Source organism: Astyanax mexicanus, chromosome 12 (assembly GCF_023375975.1).
Source record: "Astyanax mexicanus isolate ESR-SI-001 chromosome 12, AstMex3_surface, whole genome shotgun sequence".
NCBI classification, from domain to species: domain Eukaryota; kingdom Metazoa; phylum Chordata; class Actinopteri; order Characiformes; family Acestrorhamphidae; genus Astyanax; species Astyanax mexicanus.
Genome location: NC_064419.1, coordinates 9320456 through 9343696, shown reverse-complemented (window position 1 = coordinate 9343696; position 23241 = coordinate 9320456). Strand labels below are relative to the sequence as shown.

The window sequence follows — 23241 nt, the reverse complement described above, 5'->3', positions numbered from 1 at the left end:
TTATGGTAATAGGTATGGTACTGATGACAGTAACTGGTAATACTAATTTATAATAGTTTATTTATAGTAATGATAATGGTGTTAATAACAATGATCATGATGTTTTGGTAAATCTGCTGATATTGGTATGTGTGATAGTGATGGTAATTGTGTGATGAGAATGATTATCATGCTGGTGTTTATGTTGATGTTGAATTGGATGATAATGAAATGGTGATGATTATGACATTGATAATAATATAAAGGATGGTGATGCTATAATGCTTAGAATAATGGAGTACAGTGGTGATGGCAATGATTACAGAGGTGAAGGTGAAAAGGACAGTCACACTAATGATAATGGTCTGTCTGTCTGGAGCAGCTGTAGGTAGGAATGTGTAACAGAGTGGAGGACAGTGAGTGATTAAAAACTCCAGCAGCACTGCTGCATCTGATCCACTCACTGTACACCCGCACAACACACAAACACCTCATACACCACCACCATGCTGATCAGTTCTAATTACTGCAGTGCTGAGAATAACGACCCACCCAAATAATACTACTAATAATAAAAATAAAAATAATAATAATAATAATAATAATAATAATAATAATAATAATAATAATAATAATAATAATAATAATAATAATAATAATAACTGATTTGTGGTGGTTTTCTCTACTGCGGATCCTGAGTATTAAAGAACAGAATAAAATGAGAAAAATAATAAAATATGCAGAGAATCAGATACAGAACTACAGTCTTATACATCTAAATAATGTCTTATATGATCAGTGCAACAGAATAAAATGGAAAAAAATGTTTTGAGAAATGTTCTGACTGGACTATTTATAATTCTCTCTCACTCTCGCTCGTCGTCACTTCCTCTCACCTGCGTGGGGCGCGCGCATCTCTCGTCTCTGCCCGGTGGTGACGTCACGCGCCCTGCAGTGGGAGTGGATGGATGGAGCCGAGCGGAGCGCACGCACACACACTGCCACACACGCGCGCGCACTTACACATACACACACATACCCGAACACACACGCGCACCCGCACACCCTGCACCGCACGAGCCCTTTACCGGCTGGAGCGCGCGAGCAGGAGCGGAGCCTAAGGAGCGCGAGCCCCAGCGCCGGAGACGGAGGAGTTTTACCGGCGCGCGCGCGAGGAGCAGGACAGGGGGCGAGGATGATGATGCAGCGCGCGGGACAGAGCGCGGACACGCGGGGACAACACCGTAAGAACCACACACGCGCACACATACATACCTCACACACACTCATACACACACACTCATACACACACCTTACATAAACTCATACACACACCTTACACACACTCCTATACACACACCTTACACACACTCATATACACTCCTCATACACACACCTCACCCCCACACACACACACACATACTCAGCTTGGTTGAGTAACACACGCACACACACACATCAGGTCAAATAGGTTTAATAACTAACTATTATTGATCATCATTTAATATACCCATAAAAATATCATGTATGATATAGAATTAATTATGAAGCTATAGAACACACGCGCACACATTTCGTGTATTGCATCACTGCTGACATTGATTCAGAGCAGCGTCACTGATATTCACTGATATTCACCAATACTACATTGCGATAACATTGATCATATTAATTATTACGATTGTATTGGTGACATCCGGATTATTTGTGCGGAACATTTATTATATTATTATGATTTTATTATAAGTAAGCGATCAGATAGTGTCTGAACAATACTAACCCTGCACACACACACACATATATAAAAAGACAACCAAGTCATAATTTATATTTTATTAAAATCAAGCGATTTAAAAATAAATTAATATCATATTGTTTGCTTTTGCATGAGTAAATTAGAGTAAATTGCAGGAAACACGCAGGCGCATCATTCATTCCGCTGCATGAGCTGCAAAAAAATTTCCACCCCCGAATGATTAAAATGTTACATTACAATATAAACCCGTTATTTAAATGCATTAAAACCGCATTTAATGATCTTTCATATAGCGTAAAATTAATGTCGCGCTCAATAACAGGTAATCTAACATCACTGCAGTTAAGCAACTGATAAAGCTTAAATATTACTTTTATAGTATATATTAATAATAGCATTAATAGTGTTTCTTAAAGTGGGAATTACCCATTATATTATTTATTCCCCTATATTCCATTAGTCCACAGCTGCTCTTCATTCTAATCTGGTTTAATCTGAAGCTGCTCCGGATCAGCAGATGGATTATTTAACGAATAAACACAAACAGTACACTGCTGTAAATATAAAATATGAGATATAAACACACTGCATTCACTTGATTTACTTGATTCTGATTCTAAACTCAAAACATTTAAAATAAACCGGGTTTCACTAACAATAAATTCTGCCGATCTGGTCCTGTTTATTTTATTTTAGGAACGCGCAGTAAAACTGCTCATTAATTACCTCAATTATGACTTATAAATGATAAATATTTTCTGTACAAATAAGCTCATATTAGACTAGATTTCAGCTCCAATCACAGCTATTATTCGTGCACCTTTAATTAGTGTATATTCTTATTCTTGTTCTTCTTATATACAGCTCTTATTCTGTTATTGGAACCGTTAACGTTGGTCAAGATTTTAATTTTCATGATTTCTAATCGATATTATTATTAAAGATTGCAATATTTGTTCTTTGGCGTAGTAGTATTTATTATTAGCGCCATAACTGTTATTAAGGACAATCATATTTGTAATAACAGTCCAATTTATAAACCTAAACATCTGTAATAGCACTACAGAAAGATATGATCAGATATGTTCGGGGTTATGGCTTTATGGTGGTGTTGTTATTTTGTTATTTACTTTTTTAGCGTGATTAGTTGTTAGAAATTTGTTGAATTAATGTTATTAAAAGTGTCAATAAAGAGAGGTATTAGTAGACCTGTTTTAATTTTTTTGAAAAAAAAAAAAAAAGTATATTGTTGAGGTTTTACCTGTAAATTCAGAGTCCTGTGTACACATTCAGATGATTTTAGGTTTGAGACAGATTATTTTAGATTTTTTTTTTTCATTAACATATGAGTTTACAAAACAATACATTTATTAACGCAAAAAAAGGAATTCTAAAAAATAAATCTAAACCTCAAAAGGGTTTATCTGGTATTACGAGCAAAAACAAAAACGTTATAGAACCTTTTTTTCAGTTCTGTACAGTACAGTAGTGAACCTGTAGACAGTTCTGCAGAGAAAACTGTGTCAGGTGTAAATCTAATACAGGAGCAGGAGAGCGCGGACGGCGCGAGCAGTGACCGTTCAAAATGAAGAACATCCGAGTGCTGAGTATTAATAATAATAACCTGACAGTAAAGAACATTTAATATACGTTCATTGTTTGGTTGTGTTATGTCGTTTAATGCTGATGATGGAAAAGGAACATTTAAACAACCTTTATTTAATATTGACTCATGGGCATCAGTTACAGTTAGAATTTTGACATTTAATCCACGTTTTTTGGGGCTATTTAACACTCAATGATTTTATGCGGAAGGTACTCCCCACAAATAATAATAATAATAATTATTATTTCAAATTCGCTTTCGGCACTGCAGGGACACAGTACAATCATATAAAAGAATGGAATACAACATGTGTGTGTGTGTATATATATATATATATATATATATATATATATATATATATATATATATATATATATATATATATAGATAGATAGATAGATAGATAGATAGATAGATAGATAGATAGATAGATAGATAGATAGATAGATAGATAGATAGATAAGAAATACGTATTTGATTATATAAGTTTTATACTAGGAATAACGCTTAAATATGTTAAATCAACATCTTAAATAAAACATCTGATCAACGTTATTTCAATGCATTGGAACGTCGGTTTAACATACATTTGCTATCTGAGTATAATGCTAATGCTAATAATAACAGTAATAACAATTTTAAGCCAATATTTCCAGCACTATTAATAAAACACCAACTCAAATATTTGCACTAAAGCACTGCTATTATTAAACACTAAAATTAATATCAGTATTAATTGGTTGTTTGTTTAAAGGCTCAGTATTATTCTCTGATCGCCACGCGCACACACTCACACTGAACCAACATAACGGGTTATTTACATTATTTAAATAAATAAATAAATTAACATCTTTGGTGATGAATAAGGTGTGTGTATCAGTCAGGCGATGCTAGTAGTGTTTGTTGAGGTATTTTACAGGTGTGTGTTATCAAGTGTAAACGCTTTAAATCCGGTTCATTGTGTTTAGATTTGATCTCCCGATTTGACGGCGTTTCTGTGTATTTTCTGTGTATCCGCGCGCGCGTCTTGTCGTTATGAGCACAGGTTGCGGGATGTGTTATTGATTATGAATGATAAATCTGATATTTACCGCGCCGAGCTTTTCTAATCTTTGATCGATTAAAGCGGCTTTAGTGCACTCAAACCAAAACACCCACCTCATACCTCACACACACCTCACACACACATCACACACCTCACACACAAACATCACACACCTCACACACATTCAAAGATAAAAACACTTTATACATATTGAATATCAACAGTAATAACAATACAAAAATATAATACGCTATTTATAGAGCATCTCAAACTGCTTTACTGTATTGTGAAATACACACGTAATTAAATGTAAAAACAGTTTATTATTATTATTATTATTATTATTATTCGTAGTGGTAATAGTAATCTAATCATTCCTATCTTTTCATCACCACCATCAACTATTTAACAATATAATATTAATATATTCATTTAATATTTTAGATTATTCGTGTTTACGTTCTGATCTACAATTCAAAATGATTATAATAAAAATGCAGTGTGTTATATTCAATTTTACTGTCTATTCTGGGAACACACATGCACGCACACACACACAATCCACTCATTCTCATTCACACACATTCTTTAACACACACACACACACAGATCTGGACAGAATAAATTAGGCAATAGAAGGATGGGACTGGATCAGAACGTGTGTTTTACTGAACAGGTAAATAATAAAACAAATAACAGCAATGAATAAACCTTTCACATCTGTGTGTATGTGTGTGTGTGTTCGTGTGTGTGTGTGTAGAGTTGCCGGAGTGTGCGGGCTGCAGTCAGACGATTCTGGATAAGTTTATTCTGAAGGTTCTGGACCGGCACTGGCACGCTCAGTGTCTGAAATGCTCAGACTGCCACACTCTGCTGGCTGACCGCTGCTTCTCCCGCGCTGGGAGTGTGTACTGCAAAGAAGACTTCTTCAAGTAAGAGAACACCCAGTACACCTCATCCTGTTATAAACACACTATTACACATCTATTACATGTCTCAAAAAACTACACCAGCCAAAGCACCTGTTACACACACTTTATCACACATCTATTACATGTCTCAAACACCTACACCAACCATACCACCTGTTATACACACTGTATTACATATCTAATACATGTCTCAAACACCTACACCATCCATAACACCTGTTACACACACTTTATTACACATCTATTACATGTCTCAAACATCTACACCAGCCATACCACCTGTTATACACACTTTATTACACATCTATTACATGTTTCAAACACCTATACCAGCCATACCACCTGTAACACACACTTTATTACACATCTATTACATGTCTCAAAAACCTACACAAGCCATACCACCTGTTATACATCCTGTATTACACATATAATATACTTCTAATACACTTACAACAGCAACAACTTAACCTGTTAAAACAATATATTACACATCTATTACACATATAATACACCTACACCATCTACACCTAAACCTGTTATACACACTCTATTACACATCTAATACACTTACACACTCTACACCTAAACTCTGTTACGCATCTAATACATGTTCAATACACCTACACCATCTGCAACTAAACCTGTTATAAACACTCTATTACACATTTAATACTTGTCTTATACACCTACACCATTAAAACCTTAATCTGTAATAAACAATCTATTACTCTTCTAATACACAGCTACACCACTTGTAATAAACAACTTTTTACACTTCTAAGACACAGCTACACCACCTGTTATATACACTCTATTACATAGCTAATATGCATACACATCTACACCTGTTACAGTGAGGGAAAAAGAAAGATGCTCAATGTTATAGTGAGTGTATTTTAGCCAGTGTAGTCAGTCTGTGATAGTGGATGTCTGAGTGCATGATAAAGAGTTTGTGATAAAACTGATTAAGTGTGTAATAGTAATTGTGTGAAAGTGAGTGTGTGATAGTGAGTGTGTAATAGAGTGTAATGGGCAGTGTATAAGAGAAAGTGGGTAAACAGTGTGTTAGTCAGTGTGTGTTGTGAGTTAATAATAGTAATAGTATTATAGTAAACAGGTTAGTATACTAAACAGGATAGTATAAAACAGTGAATGTCTGATAGTGAGTTGATAATAGTATGTGTGACATTGAATGTGACAGTGAATGTGTGTAATAGTCAGTGTAATAGTGCATCAGTAATAATGAGTGTGTGATAGTGAGTGTCATAGTAAAAATGTGATGTGAATGTGTAATAGTGAGCGTGATAGTGACTGTGTTAAATGTTATAAATGCTTTATTGCAGACCTAATACACCTCCACTATCCACACCACCTGTTATAAATGCTTTACTACATATATAATATGACTATATGTCTACACCTGTTTTAGAGAACAGTGAGGATAGTGTTGAATGCTAAATGTCACAATGAGTGTATTTGAGTGAGTGTGTAATAGTGATTCAGAAATAGTGTTAAAGTATGTGATAGTGAGTGTGATATTTAATGTGTGATGGTCAGTGTATGATTATGTGATATTGAATATATTGAATGATATTGAATGTGTGATTGGCAGTGTGTGATAGTGAGTCAGCAATAATGAGTGTGTTACTGTGTAATAGTGTGATACTGAATGTGTGATGGCCAGTGTGTGATAGTGAATCAGTAAAAGTGAGTGTGATGCTGAATCAGTAACAGTGAGTGTAATATTGAGTGTGTGCTGGTCAGTGTTTAATAGTAAGTCAGGAATAGTAAGTGTGTGATGGTCAGTGTGTAATAATAAGTCAGTTATAGTAAGTGTGATACAGAATCAGTAAGAATGAGTGTGTGATGGTTAGTATGTAATAGTAAGTCAGGAATAGTAAATGTGTGATGGTCAGTGTGTGATAGTGAATCAATAAAGGTGAGTGTGATACAGAACCAGTAAGAGTGAGTGTTTGATAGTCAGTATGTTATAGTGAGTCAGGAATAGTAAGTGTGTGATGGTCAGTGGGTAATAGAGAGTGTGATATTGAGTGTGTGATGGTCAGTGGGTAATAGTGAGTGTGATATTGAGTGTGTGATGGTCAGTTTGTAATAGTAAGTCAGGAATAGTAAGTGTGTAATTGTCAGTGGGTAATAGTGAGTGTGATATTGAGTGTGTGATGCTCAGTTTGTAATAGTAAGTCAGGAATAGTAAGTGTGTGATGGTCAGTGGGTAATAGTGAGTGTGATATTGAGTGTGTGATGGTCAGTTTGGAATAGTGAGTCAGGAATAGTAAGTGTGTGATGGTCAGTGGGTAATAGTAAGTCAGGAATAGTAAGTGTGTAATTGTCAGTGGGTAATAGTGAGTGTGATATTGAGTGTGTGATGCTCAGTTTGTAATAGTAAGTCAGGAATAGAAAGTATGGGATGGAGAGTGGGTAATAGTGAGACAGGAATAGTAAGTGTGTGATGGTCAGTGGGTAATAGTGAGTGTGAAATTGAGTGTGTGATGGTCAGTTTGTAATAGTGAGTCAGGAATAGTAAGTGTGTGATGGTCAGTGGGTAATAGTGAGTGTGATATTGAGTGTGTGATGGTCAGTTTGTAATAGTAAGTCAGGAATAGTAAGTGTGTGATGGTCAGTGGGTAATAGTGATTGTGATATTGAGTGTGTGATGGTCAGTTTGTAATAGTAAGTCAGGAATAGTAAGTGTGTGATGGTCAGTGGGTAATAGTGAGTGTGATATTGAGTGTGTGATGGTCAGTTTGTAATAGTAAGTCAGGAATAGTAAGTGTGTGATGGTCAGTGGGTAATAGTGATTGTGATATTGAGTGTGTGATGGTCAGTTTGTAATAGTAAGTGTGATATTGAGTGTGTGATGGTCAGTTTGTAATAGTAAGTCAGGAATAGTAAGTGTGTGATGATCAGTGGGTAACAGTGAGTGTGTGAAAAGTGTATTTTTAGCTGGTGGTGTATGTGTAATTGTGTGATGTGTGTGTGATGTGTGTGTGTGTGTCTTGTTAAGAGTGTGATGAGTCACTGGACGAATGAATTAAAGCCTGCGTGCTGATTGGTTCTTTAATCTCTGGCTGAGTGACAGTTTCTGCAGCAGGGTGATCACTCTCTCTCTGATTAGAGAGTGTAAACGCTGACTGCACACACTCTCCGCCAAAACACTCCCTCACACCCCCACCAGCCCGGCCTGAGCAGAGCGGTCGCTTTATTAGCAGTGTGTGGGCGAGATGCTCTCTGTTCCATTCAGACACAGAATATAAGTGCACTGTCTTGGCCCACGTGTGAGTGTGTGTGTGTGTGTGTGGATAGGGGTGTAAGAAATATTTATATTTCAAAGCATTGCAATATTTTGTTTAGCAGTACTAACAAATGTAAGGGAAAAAAACTACATTTTTTATTATATATTGTGTTAAACATTAGGTTCCACTGTTCTGACTGGTTTTATGAATATAATGAAGTGTTTTGATCCCTTGACAAAACGGTTTAAAAATAATTGATTGTTTATATATAAGGAGAAACCTTATCTCTGATTTTGCTTTTTATAGGTTTATGTTTGAGTAAAATAAACATTGTTGTTTTATTCTATAAACTATGGACAATATTTCTCTCACTTTCTGAATAAAAATATTGTAATTTAGAGCATTTATTTGCATAAAATGAAAAATGGCTGAAATTACAAAAAAGATGCAGAGCTTTCAGATCTCAAATAGTACAAAGAAAAAAAAAGTTTTGACAGTTCAGAAATCAATATTTGGTGGAATAACCCTTGTTTTTATTCACAGTTTTCCTGCATCTTGGCATGTTCTCCTCCACCAGTCTTACACACTACTTTTGGATAACTTTATGCCTGCACTCCTGGTGGAAAAATTCAAGCAGTTCAGATTGGTTTCCTCTTGATTATATTCCAGAGGTTTTCAATTTGGTAAAATCAAAGAAACTCATCATTTTTAAGTGCTCTCTTATTTTTTTCTGTAACAGAAAGTTACCAATTTCTTTACTGTAAAGTGTGACTTATACTGACTGAGTACGGAAGTAACTACAATAAGTGCTGAATTAGGTTTCCTATTCCAGCATTTTAGCACATCAGTTTCCCAGCCATGCTTGAAAACAGTTAATTACAGTATAGTACGTTAGGCACTTTAAAATGACAGTAGCATGCTGGTAAAAAACTGCTGCCAGTACAGAGCATTTTTTAATGTGTGTGTGTGTTTGCATTTGTGTGTGTGTGTGTGTAAGACCCCCAGTGAAGTAACTTTATGTGTCCCCCCCACCTGTGCTGGCTGCAGCGGCTCAGTTCCCCCCGGCATTAAAGAATAAGATTAAGTTTGACTGTTATCCAGAACCGGATCAGCGCCGGCTTTTACTAAATCATGTCTGAGAGAGTTTAACGTCACAGCCCACAATGAGAGCTAAAAGGCTAAAAGGCTAGCGGGCCCAGAGTGCAGGCTAACTGTATTACCCAGCCCGGGGGACAAAAGGGGGATTTTAATGTTAGAGCCGCGTCCTGGGGGAGCAGAGAAGTGTGTGTGTGTGTCTGCATAAGTCTGTGTGTGTGTGTGTGTGTATGTGTGTGTGTGCATAAGTATGTGTATGTGTGTGTGTAAGGGGGGCTATATGATGGACAGGGCATCTGACTCAAACTCTGCGATGATCCCCCCAAAATCTGGCAACCCCTGATGAAGTACATCTATACAGTTTCAGCAGATTCACAGACAGTCTTATTTAACATTAGGCGATAATCCAGAAGTGATATGGAAAACCTCCAGAAAAGGAGAAAAAACACTGAGAGAAACCTACAGTCAAAAGGGAAATCGGGTGTAAGGGTATTCAGATTCTTGTTGGAATAGAGGGGTAGATTGTTCTGATTCTTGTTTGGATAGAGGGGGAGGGTCTCCTGATTCTTGTGGGGATAGAGGTGTCCTTATTCTTGTTGGGATAGATGGGTAGCGTGTCCTTATTCTTGTTGGGATAGAGTGACTTGTCTCTTGTAGGGATAGAGCGGTAGAGTGTTCTATTCTTGTTGGGATAGAGGGGTAGTGTGTCTCTATTTTTGTTGGAATAGTAAGGTAGGGTGACTTGTCTCTTGTAGGGATAGAGCGGTAGAGTGTTCTGATTCTTGTTGGGATAGAGTGGTAACGTGTCTTATTGGGATACAACAGTAGGGTGTCCCAATTTTTGTTGGGTTACAATGGTAGTGTATCCAGATTCTTGTTAGAATAGAGCAGTAGAGTGCCATGATTCTTGTTGGGATAGAGGGGTAGGGTGTCCTTATTCTTGTTGGGATGGAGGGGTAGGGTGACTTGTTTCTTGTAGGGATAGAGCGTTAGAGTGTTCTGTTCTTGTTGGGATTGAGGGGTAGTGTGTCTTTATTCTTGTTGGTATAGAGCGGTAGAGTGTTCTGATACTTTTTGGGATAAAGTGGATAGAGTGGTTATTGGGATACAACGGTAGGGTGTCCCAATTTTTGTTGGGTTACAATGGTAGTGTATCCAGATTCTTGTTAGAATAGAGCTGTAGAGTGTCTTGATTCTTGTTGGGATAGAGTGGTGGGGTGTCTCGATTCCTGTTGATATAGAGGGGTAGAGTATCCTAATTCTTGTTGAGGTTGAGTGTTCTATTTTTTGTTGGGTTTAGAGGGGTAGATTGCTCTAATTCTTGTTGGGTTAGAGGGGTAGATTGTTCTGATTCTTGTCGGCATAGAGGGGTAGATTTTTCTGATTCTTGTCGGGATAGAGGGGTAGAGTGTTTCGATTCTTGTTAGGAAAAAGAGGTAGGATGTCCTGATTCTTGTAGGGATAGGAGGTGATAGTGTTCTGATTCTTGTTGGGATAGAGGGGTAGGGTGTCCTGATTCTTGTTCGGATAGAGCGGTAGGGAGTCTTGATTCTTATTGAGAATCAGCAAGTAGTGTGTCTCAGTAGCTTCTTCGATAAATTTCCTGTTCCACCTTAAATGGTATAGCAGCTGTTAGAGATGTCGCATTTAGGGTAAAATGGGAAATACTGAATTACCTTCAGTTCACTAATTTATAAGTAGCAAACAATCGTCTGCACTGTGTCTGTTTTTGATTATAACCTAGGATATTTTTTTGTGTATTTACAGGAGGTTTGGGACGAAATGTGCCTCCTGTCAACAGGGCATCCCTCCGTCGCAGGTTGTTCGGAAGGCACAGGACTTCGTGTACCACCTGCACTGCTTCTCCTGCGTGATGTGCAGCCGGCAGCTGGCCACTGGGGACGAGTTCTACCTGATGGAAGACGGGCGACTGGTCTGCAAATCTGACTACGAGACAGCCAAACAGAATGGTATTCTGATTATTACTGCTGTGTTTAAGTTGATATTGTTATTGTCTAGCTACATTTCTCCAGTCTTCAACTGTCAAGTGTTGGTCAGCCTCTATCCAGTGCAGCCTTAGATCAACCTGAGCTGGACTTTGTCTGTTGTAGCCCATTCCAAAGCCACCAACTTTCACCTGTCCTTGGAAATCCTTGACTTACATGCCTTCTTTGCTGCTTTCAGATGTTGACAATGTGTACCTTCTTGTTCTTTTGCATTTCTTCCTCATGTACTGTCCCCAGATAGCTTGAAAAATTGGCCCAAGCTCAGCTGATGTATGGCAGCATCTGCTGACACTTAGCATTGGCCATGCGTAATTAGACTGAATATGGTTTATACTCAGAAACTGCAAAGTTGGAAAAAGCAGTGTGGGCAGATTTTAGTGTTATACTTGACAACTAAGGTGTTGACACATGCCGCGCCAGCCTAGATTCAAACTGGATCCAGAGCTCAGTGTGGGGTATTGGCCTATGGGAAAAGGCCCAAGTATTTTTGATTATTATAGTGGTCATCCCCACCATCTTCAATGCCTAGACCATATGCCTACACATCCCTGAATTGTTTGTTTTCCTTGGCTGTTTGTTTGGGCTTCTGGGTGCCTGAGACATTCTGGTATGCTGTGGTTCTTTTGTGGGTAGATCTTTGCCAGCTTGTGGATATTCTGTTTCCATACAGCTCAGTCACTGGTCAGTGTCACTGGTCGAACGCAGGTGAACGCAAGTTCTTAACAGGATTTCAGGTTTTTGGCATGGAATGCTGTTCTGCTGCCTCTCAAAGCGAAGTTGTGGTGTCATCAATATCTGTGCAGCTTTGCCATGGTTGTAAATGGAATGAAGATGTACCAGAGCATACTTTATACAAAAGAAAACTTATTGATGAAAGAGGTCAGTAGAGACTGGTCAGATTGGTTGGAGCTGACAGAAACCCACCAGCAACTTTTTGTGATGACCACTTTGTACAATTGAGCATTAGGGTATCACAGAATGATCAACAGCATCTAACCCTGAGGTGGATGGACTAAAATAGCAGAGGAACCATATCAGGTTACAGTTTTATGAGCCAAAACAGAAAGCTGAGGCTGCAGTGGACACAAACTGGAGAAACATAGTCTGGTCTTATGGATCTGTATTTCACTGTAGACATCCATGGACCCATCCTGTCTTGCTAATGTTGTGGGGAATGTTTTCTTGGCAAACGATGGGTCATTATTACCAAGCATGGTGAACACAGTTGATGAGAAACTCCATCAAGGTTTTGAGGATGGGTGGGAGTGTGAGCTGGGTGGGTATAATCTTAAAGTGTATTACGTTTCGTTCTGGTCAGATGGTGTAGTTTAGGGTGACCAAACGTCCGTATTTCCCGGGACATGTCCATATTTCACGTCCTGTCCTTTTTTCAAAAAGTGAGGAAATGTCCTGGTTTTTAAATGACCTTCATTGGACCAGAGCAGTAGACAGCGTGACTGTCGGTGTGGAACCCTACCCCCGCTACCCAGCCCCCCGCCCCCCTCCTGCTACCAGGTGGTTTACCCAAATGAATATATGGTCACCCTAGTGTAGTTGGTGGAGTTTGAGGTGGTCCAGGCATTAATGAGCCTCAGATTGCATGAAGTAGTATTCAGATCAAATATATGGCAGCATAGGCTCAGACTCGATATAAATCGTGTGGAATTTAGTCAAATGTGGTTTATACTTGACAACCTGAGTATTGGAACATGCAACTTGAGCTAATTGACCCACTAACTCGGCAACCGGAGTGTTGGCAAATGCAACACATGGCCTAGATGTGAGCTGAGAAGGTGGACCAGAATCAGGCCTAGATTCAAACTAAAACCAGGGCAATGCAACTCATGGTATGATATTTAGATCTTTGCTTATTGTGCCTCTGGTAAAATTGAGTGTGGTGCGATGGAGCTTCAGTGTAGTGCAGACAGTTTAAACCCTGCCTCTGATCTAACCCCTCACGCTCCATCTCTGAAAGCATCTCCCGTTGTATTTATGGAGATTTCCTCAGCCGGCTGATTGATTATGTTAAGTGAAGCAATGCGATTTTATGGCGGGGCCCAAATAATAACGTCCTGCAGCCGGCCAGCCGTTCCGTCGAGATTTACGTCCCTCAGGCCTCTCAGGGGCAGTTTGAGGGCCATATTGACTGGTCCTGTGCGATCCACCCCCACACACTCCTCTCCTCCTCACTTCCCACACCTATTTACCCTGACAACCCCCTTACCCACCCCTCTCTACCACCCCCCCACCTGTAGACTCTTCTTTCTGATGTAATGGATTAGATTTATCTCGTCAATTAAAGTTGCCTTCTGGCCAGCCTGTGAAGAAACGGAAGTGTCCCGGTCAGGATAATAGTTTAATAATACAGTCTTCATTTCCCAGAGTTCACTCTGCACAATAATCTCACCTACCGCCTCACTCCGCTCGGCATCACTGCAGCTGCTGTGTTTACATCAACACTGCACTCCAACTTACACTGCAATAAAATCTCTTAACCAATGGAATTCTTTTAAATCTAGTCTAAATATCTGAACATTTCTTTTACAAAACTGGTATCGCATACTGACTAACAGATTAAGTTTGGTTGATTTCTAATTACTTTTGTTCAATCTGATGCCTCTGTTCAATCTCTGAAGGCCTTCAGTTTTACAGTGAGGTTCCAGCCAATGAGAGTAGAGTTGATGTTGAGTTCTTTGCTTTCAGATACCACTGAGAGAACAGTCCTGATTGGATGATTTGTTTCGTATCTGACTTCTGATTGATCAACATGGCCTAGCCTGTTGATTATTTTGATGGTTTTTGATACGTGAGGCCTTCTACAAGTTTTACGACTAATTGTCCCGACCAATAGAAGGGCTGGTTTAGCTGAATCTGCCCAGATATGGCTGAGGTTTAACCCTTTAGTTTCCAACAGAACTGAATACTGTGCTAAGACACAACACAACATAAATCAGCTACACGTTTTTACTTTTACTTTTCACATCAGAAATTATTACACTTTCTTGGAACTTTCTTGGAACTTTCTTGGAAAGCTCTAGAGGGTTCCAGACACCTTGGAATGCAGTCATGGGATGATTCCTAACTGCCTTTTGTCTTTTCTTTTCGCTTTATTTTACTGTTGCATGAAAATGATGATTCCTTTAAGTTGCTGCCAGCAGGAGGATGTGGTATGTTGTATGATGAATGTTTATTTAAGAGCTTTTCCGTGACCCAGCACTGTTCTGTGTGCAGACGACTCTGAGACCGGAGCCAAACGTCCCCGCACCACCATCACCGCCAAACAGCTGGAGACCCTGAAGAGCGCCTACAAGAACTCGCCCAAACCCGCCCGGCACGTCCGCGAGCAGCTCTCCTCTGAGACCGGGCTGGACATGCGCGTCGTTCAGGTGAGGCACAACCGCTGACTGTTGACCCCTAACATTTAAAACTAAAAATTACTCTCATGAACAAGCTGATCAACTAGTATAACAGAAATAGTGTGAATGTCTATGACCAAGCTGGACGACCAACACGACTATGCTTGTAAACCAGTTCACTTATCACATCACGTACCAACAATCTGATTGGTTGCCACTCATCTCATTCAAATAACGTTGGTCTAGAAGAAGAAGCAGAGTAGACTACTGCTGTCTGTCTTACATCATACCAGCAACTGACCTCTTTCTATTTCTCTCTCTCTCTCTCTCTCTCTCTCTCTCAGGTCTGGTTCCAGAACAGAAGAGCGAAGGAGAAGAGGTTGAAGAAGGACGCCGGGCGGCACCGCTGGGGTCAGTTCTATAAGAGCGTGAAACGGAGTCGAGGCAGCAAAGCAGAGAAAGAGAGCTCAGCCGAGGACGGCGGCCTGAGTGACAGCGAGCTCAGCTTCAGAGGTCTGATCACTCTCTCACTCTCTCACTTCCTCCATCTCCCTCCATCATTCTCTCACTCCTTCCCTCAATCAGTCCATCACAGTCTCTCACTCACTGTCTAGCTTTCTCAATCCCTCTCTCACTCCCTGCCTCACTCTCATTCCATAACTCTCTGACTCCCTCACTCCCTCCCTCACTCCTTCACTCAATTTCACTTATCACTTTCTTACTCCCTCCATCATTCTCTCACTCCTTCCCTCAATCAGTCCATCACACACTGTCTCTCACTTACTGTCTAGCTTTCTCAATCCCTCTCTCACTCCCTGCCTCACTCTCATTTCATAACTCTCTGACTCCCTCACTCCCTCCCTCACTCTTACTCAATCCCTCTCTCACTCCCTCTCTCACTTTTACTCCATCACTCTCTCACTCCCTCACTCCTTCACTCAATTTCACTTATCACTATTTTACTCCCTCCATCATTCTCTAACTCCTTCCCTCAATCAGTCCATCACACTGTCTCTCACTCACTGTCTAGCTTTCTCAATCCCTCTCTTATTCCCTGCCTCACTCTATTACTCTCACTCCCTCCCTCACTCTCACTCAATTACTCTCTCACTCCCTCACTTACTTTCACTTATCACTTTCTTACTCCCTCCATCATTCTCTCACTCCTTCCCTCAATCAGTCCGTCACACTCTGTCTCTCACTCACTGTCTAGCTTTCTCAATCCCTCTCTCACTCACTCCCTCACTTTCACTCATCACTCTCTCACTCCCTCACTTTCACTCATCACTCTCTCACTTCCTCCCTCACTATTTACTTCATAAGTCTCTCATTCCCTCAGTCCATCACTCTCTCACTTCCTCACTCTCTCACTCTCTCACTCCCTCCCTCACTTTCACTCCATCACTCTCTCACTTCCTCACGCTCTCTCTCTTACTCCCTTACTCCCTCCCTCACTTTCACTCCAACACTCCCTCCCTCACTTTCACTCCATCACTCTCTCACTCCCTTTCTCCCTCACTTTTACTCCATTACTCTGTCACTCACTCACACGGTGACACTCTCTCTCGCTCGCTCACTTCTGTATAGCTCTCTCACTCCCTCCATTACACTTATTCCCTCACTTGCTCACTCTCTAACTCACACAATCACATTCTCTCTCATTCGCTCACTTTTTTCCTTTTTTTCAGTCCAACACACTCTGTCTCTCACTCCCTCCCTTACTCTCACTCCATCACTCTCTCGCTCTCTCATCTGCTCACTCTCTCCCTCCCTTACTCTCACTCTCTCACTCCCTCCCTTACTCTCACTCCATCACTCTCTCACTCCCTCACACTCTGAATCCCTTACTCTCACTCCATCACTCTCTCGCTCTCTCATCTGCTCACTCTCTCCCTCCCTTACTCTCACTCTCTCACTCCCTCCCTTACTCTCACTCCATCACTCTCTCACTCCCTCACACTCTGAATCCCTTACTCTCACTCTCTCACTCCCTTCTTTACTGTCACTCATCACTATCTCAGTCCCTTTCCTCACTCCCTTACTCACGTTCACTCACACAATCACACTCTCACTTTCTCACTTCCTACAACACTCTCTCATTCACTCCCTCCCTCTGTTATTTCACTCTCACTCTCACTCTCTCACTCTCTCTACATACTCACCTTGCTCTGAGTTTGACGGGTGCTTTGGACGGGTTCTGGCGTGGGCCGGGTTTTTATGAAGGCCTGATCTCGGAGAGTCCGTTTTGGGAACTCGTAAAAGTCTACCTCCACGTTTAAAAGCAGCGCTTTACGAGAAATGAAAAACAGCAAAGCAGAAACTCTATAAATTAGGTCAAGCTTTTAGAGGATTAGACAGAATGCATGATGGAGCATTGTTACTGAAGCGGGCAGCGTGGTCAGAGGAGGGAGACGGTATGTACATATTAAAAAGAGTTTATCCTGCTTTTGTAGGAATACCTGTCTTTTAGAGAATACTTTGTACTAGATTTTGGTACATTGCTGTGAGGATTTGATTGCATTCAGCAACAAAAGCAGTAGTGAGAAGTGAGGTCAGGATGTTGGAAGATCACGACACTACCATACTTATCCCCAACATACAGTTTACATATACTGTACACAGATAAGAAAAAGTGCAACTAATAAAAACCAAAGCCCTGTTTATGTTTCAGTTTATGTTAGCTTTGTGTTGTGCTAACAGTGTTTTTTTCTTGTCTTCAGCAGATGATCAGATCCTGTCTGACCTGGGTCACGCTAACAGTCTGTACGGCAGCGTGGGGGACGTGTCCGGTGGCGGTGTTATGAACGGTGCGTTCTCTCTGGATGGCGGTGGACCTCCGTACCACGAGCTGAGGGCTGGAAGCCCCTACGGTCTGCCCCAGTCTCCGTCATCGGTCAGCTCCCTGCCCGGCCACACGCCTCTGCTCAGCAGCCTGGGGTTCAGTATGGAGGGTCTGACGGGTGCCCAGCCTGTTGGGGGTCAGGCGCTTAGGGCTGGGGGTCCAACCTCCGACCTGTCCACGGGGAGCAGCACAGGGTACCCAGACTTCCCTACCAGCCCAGCGTCGTGGCTGGACGAGATGGACCACTCCCAGTTCTGATGTTGAGGATGGCGGAGACTTGAAGTGTGTTCTCGGAGACATCTGGGGAGGGGAAGGGACCACTGGGTAAATGCGATGGTTGTTCAGAAAGTGACAAAATTTGACCTTCTCCTCTCTAATGAACTGACCATTTCAGTTGGTGACTCCAGCGTCCAGTGTTCTTAAAAAAATTACTGAGCGAAGTTCCTCCTGCACTGAATGGCACACGGACAGTGCTCTGTGTTCTGTACCATAATGTTTTTTTTTTTTTTTTTATTAGTATTGATACTAGCCGGCAGTGAAACTGACCACTGACCCTGTTATTAAGGACTACAAAGCAGAAATAAAAAAGGGGCGGATCATGCATGTTTCAGAATGAGGAACGAACACCACGGCCATCAAAAAGCCTTCTGATTGGCCACGCACTTTAAAAACCCCGCCCCTACCGCACACGGCCGGCTGCAGACAAGCGAGCGAGGAGAGAAATGCACAATCCCAACTGCAGCACCTGCAGAGGACTCACCTGTCCTGTTACCTGTTACCTGTTACCTGTTACCTGTTGATGGAGGTTTTGTTCTATATGTTACTGAGTATCTTTTTTATTCGCCAGCTATAAAACGTAAAAGAAATTTCTCAACGTCAAATCGAGTAAGATAAAAAAATATATATTAATATCCACAAAATAAATCTACAAGTAATATAAAACAATAGGTTCTTCAATTAGGGGTTCTTCACATTTGATCATCGCTTTATCATCATTTGTTCAAATACACTTTAGCCATGACATTAAAACCACCAGCATAGTACAGCCTGTGTAGACCTCATGCCACCAAAACAGCTTTGTCACACCTGCCAAGACCCTGTGCTGTCACTGTGGTACAAAGAATAATGTTACACAAGATTCAGATCCTTTAAAGGACCAACAAGGATTATATTTTCAGTATAACAAAATGATAAAATCCTCATGTATTAAGGAAGCGTGCAAAGTTCTAGCACTGTCACCTCTTGTTACCTAACCCTAGCCAGTATTTTATTACTAGAACTGCGTAGTACGTCACAGAAGTCTGTGTGGGTGTGGTCTCTGACTTCACTAATTCCAGAAATTATTGAACTCTTCTTGCACTCATTTGTGTAGGTTTAGTGTCCTCAGCCTGGCAAACAGAGTGAGCTTTGCATCCGGGGAGGGGAGGGCGAGGCAAACAACTCTCTCTCTGGTGTTTTGAAATTGAACTGCTATAGCCATTTCACATGCTCACTCTCATTTCCTTCTGATTACTCCTTTAAATCATGTTTTAAGTTGTGAGATGGGAGGAGCATTTTGCTAGGTAGCGTACTGAACACTGCAAACCAGAAACGCACCAAGACCTGCCTGATGTTCTGCCTGATATGCTTACATTTAGTTGACCTAGCATTGAGTTTACTAACTCAATATCAGGCATGTGTCAGCTCAAGTTTTTTTTTTTTTTTTTTTTACCTCTGATTATTGTTGATTTGTGCAAGAGTGTGTCAGTGTTGCCAGTTAGCATGCTGGCTAAGATAGGAAGGTACCTATTAAACTACAAGGAAAAATTAGTTAAAGGCCTCTAGGAACAAAATGCTGATAAGAACAAAAGTTTGTAAAGTAGAACGTCAGGACCTTAGAACACAAAGTCTGCAATTGGCTGCTGATTGGCCCTTCAAAATGCTTAATATGCTAGATGTGGTGGCAAATTACTTAGCTATGGTTAATAGCTTGCAAACCTTACTGAAGCTCAGTGATTACCTGTTCAATAGAAAAACAGCCAGCTCACCCATTTTCCATGGCTGTGGCACACTGTTTGTCAGTCCTGCGGTGGTATTCACCTGGTTTTAATGTTATGGCTGATCGGAGTAAAACAAAAAAGTGAAATAAAAAAAAAAACGGTGCCACTTTAAAATAAGACTACCTTTATAAAGGGTTTATAAATGCTTTACAATTAGTTTATTAATGGTTACTAATTAGGTTGTAAATGCCTTAAAAATCATTAATTATCAGTCATAATCATTAATTATCACTCATACATAGAAAGGACAACAATATAGATGGCTATGGGTTCACTTTGGCAAACATCAGGTCATAATTACCCTTTTTATGTATGTGTTATAACTAATTATTAATGATTTGTAAGGCATTTACAATCTAATTATTAACCATTAATACACTAATTGTAATTAACCGTTTATATACCCTTTATAAAGGTAGTCTTATTTTAAAGTGGTACCAAAAAAAAACAATTAAACATGCTCCCAGATCAGGTGCTTTCCTGTTGCTTATGGTATCCAGGGTTAAACACAAGTTTAAAAAATTATTTTTAGTTGTTTAAAATTAAGCAGAAGATCTCAGATGTTCCTAAAGATGTTCTCCAGTTTCCCCAGTTAAAGATTAATTTTTTTTTTGTGCTTCAGAGTCGTGGTGTTAAAGTTGTGTGGGGCGGAGATAAGTGTGTGATAGATGTTTCTTTGGTAAGGGATGTGTGTCTCAGAGGCAGCAGTGTTCAGCAGGGTGTTTGAATGGCCAGAACACTGTGGATCATAGCTACTGTTTTTTTTTTACTATTGTAAATCAAACTGAATTCTTATCAACTCATACACATAAAAATATATATATATTTCTGCACTCAAAGGAAAACAGGTTCTAAAATTAAATTGTTAGTTTCATCATTGTTATTTGGGATGCCTCCATCTAATTTAATAAGGCATATTATGCTGAATCTAGTTCCGATCCTTTGTTTTTACTGCTGTGCTGCTGTGTTTAAGCACAGCACCCTCTAGTGTCCACTAAACCTCACTAACAGACTTATTATTTTCAGCTCATAGCATTATTTTCTGGATTTTAAAAATGTGGCTGTTTAGAAACAAAACTACAGAAGAAGGCTCTATAAATTTATTATAAAACAGCAGCAATTCTCAGTATTGAGAGTACTGAATCAAAATGAATTCTGGACAATACTTAAGTACTTAGGTTAGACTGGTATCGGTTGATTCTTGAATTTTATTTATAGGTGTGTAGGAGTTTGGTTTTGGTGCCATTTGGGTCAGTATTAATCAGCAGGTTCAGATGCAGTAATTTTACAGCAGCTCCTTCATGGACAGCTTGTTCAGACAGAGAGAAGTTGAGAGCTGTGGTGTTATAGAAGCTAATTTTTTGTATTGTACTGAGTGTGAATCCATTCCTCTCAGTATCTCCTGAAGGGATGTTGTGGAAAGCTGTACTGAAGCACCTAAAATAAGCCACCCGAGCCGATCCGACCAACACACAACACACAGACCAGATCCGGTTTCCTGCGTCGCCTCTGAACTTTTCAGTGTTAATTGTTGTAAATTTTTGTACAGTTTCAGAAAGTGTGTGGACAGTCTTGTTTTATGAGCACTATATTTATTGCCATGTGTTTGAAAAGAGCACTGAGTCTATTCCTTTATGCCTTCTGTGCAATGGTATGAACTGTGTACAGCCAGATCTATACGGAGAAAATAAAGCAAAATCATTTTTGAGTTACAGAACTGCGTTTTTATCACAATCACAGCAGGATTTCCTAATTTAGAGTTAATAATGGGTCCAACAGAAAACCTGTAAAATACACAGTACTGCATACAATAAAAAGAATCATTATTTTATAAGGTGCACTATCAATAAACCTAATAAATCTATTTTCTGGTCTATTTTCATAAATAAGGTCTCGCCACTTGGTGGACCTGTAAAGCTAAGCTAATTTAAGTCAAACAAGCTCTAGATGTTAATCTAAACAGATTTCTCTTCTAAAAAAAACGTTTATTTGGGTGAGTGAAGCACTTCAGTTTATGTACAGTAAGCTAAGATTTCCAGTTAGCGGCTAATGCCCCCTGACAGCACTACACTGAGGAACCCTGAGTGTTTCAGTAGGCCAGGGTGATATCAGCTAGCAGTTCCCACATAGCTTGTTTTAATACAGCTACAGGCTACAAGCTCATAATACTCAACTCTGAAAGCTGAAAGAGCTAGCGATTAGCACAGTTAGCGGCTAATGCTAATTCAGCTTCAGCAGTATATGTAGGTGCTTATACTCACATCTGAACGGTGAAAGAGCTAGCGATTAGCACCGTTAGCAGCTAATGATGATTCTACTTCAGCAGTGCTAGCCGTCCGAAATACTCACATCTGAGCGGTGAAAGAGCTAGCACTTAGCGCGATAAACGGCTAATGCTGCTCCAGAGGTGCTAGCTGGGGTTATCAGTAAGCTACAAGCTGATAATACTCACCTCTGAACAGCAAAAGAGCTAGCTTTTAGCGCAGTTAGCGGCTAATGCTAATACTTCTCCAGCCATGGTGCTAAAGAACTAAACTGAAACTCCTGTATAACACTGCACTTCTTAATACCTGGCTGGTAAAATTTACTGGTTACATAAGATGCACTGACAATTTTCCAGAAAAATGAAAGGATTTTAAATGCGCCTTATAGTGCAAAAAAAAATACGGTACACATAAATGAAAGAATCTATAACTTTACTAACCAACAACACAGTCTACTGACTATATGTTTATCTGGGTTTAGTATTCTAATGTTATATATAGTTAATTACATTTAGACACTCTCACTGACCACAGACTTCATGTTTTTTTGGGGGGGTTTAGTATTATAATGTTATATAGAGTTAACCAAAGGTAGACACTCTCACTGATCACTAACTGTATGTTGATTAGGATATATTGTATTTTATATAGAGTTAATTACAGGTAGAAACTCTCACTGATTCATCACTGACTGTATGTTTATTTGGGTTTAGTATTCTAATGTTATATAGAATTAATTACAGGTAGACACTTTTACTGACTCACCACTGACTTTATTTGGGTTTATTGTAATTTTATATAGAGTTAATTACAGGTAGACACATTCAAGTACTCACCACTGACCATATGTTTATTTGGGTTTAGTATTCTAATGTTATATAGAGTTAATCACAGCTAGACACTTTTACCTCTGAATTTCTTAATTTGAAACCATTGTTGTGTACCTAAGTATTAAGCTCAGAACATAAGCACAGAGTTAGCGCCGTGCTAATTAATGTACCTATACTATGCTGTATATGTATGATTTCTAAAAAATATTTTTTTTCCAGCTTGTCATCATAGAT

The 23241-nt window shown here is 39.8% G+C and overlaps 1 protein-coding gene across 2 annotated transcripts; it reads left to right on the top strand.

Annotated features, from left to right (window-relative positions):
- Positions 1-932: 932 nt before the first annotated feature.
- Positions 933-21630, top strand: lhx4 (LIM homeobox 4). 2 transcript variants are annotated; one of them, XM_049485787.1, is made up of 6 exons: positions 933-1223; positions 5147-5318; positions 11438-11640; positions 14908-15062; positions 15377-15545; positions 17753-21630. In XM_049485787.1, the coding sequence occupies exons 1-6, from the start codon at positions 944-946 to the stop codon at positions 18130-18132; spliced, it is 1359 nt and encodes a 452-aa protein (XP_049341744.1). In that variant the 5' UTR covers positions 933-943; the 3' UTR covers positions 18133-21630. The 2 variants fall into 2 exon arrangements, with proteins under 2 accessions (XP_049341744.1, XP_007237040.3); XM_007236978.4 differs by having other exon boundaries at positions 934-1223; positions 17756-21630.
- Positions 21631-23241: the final 1611 nt, after the last annotated feature.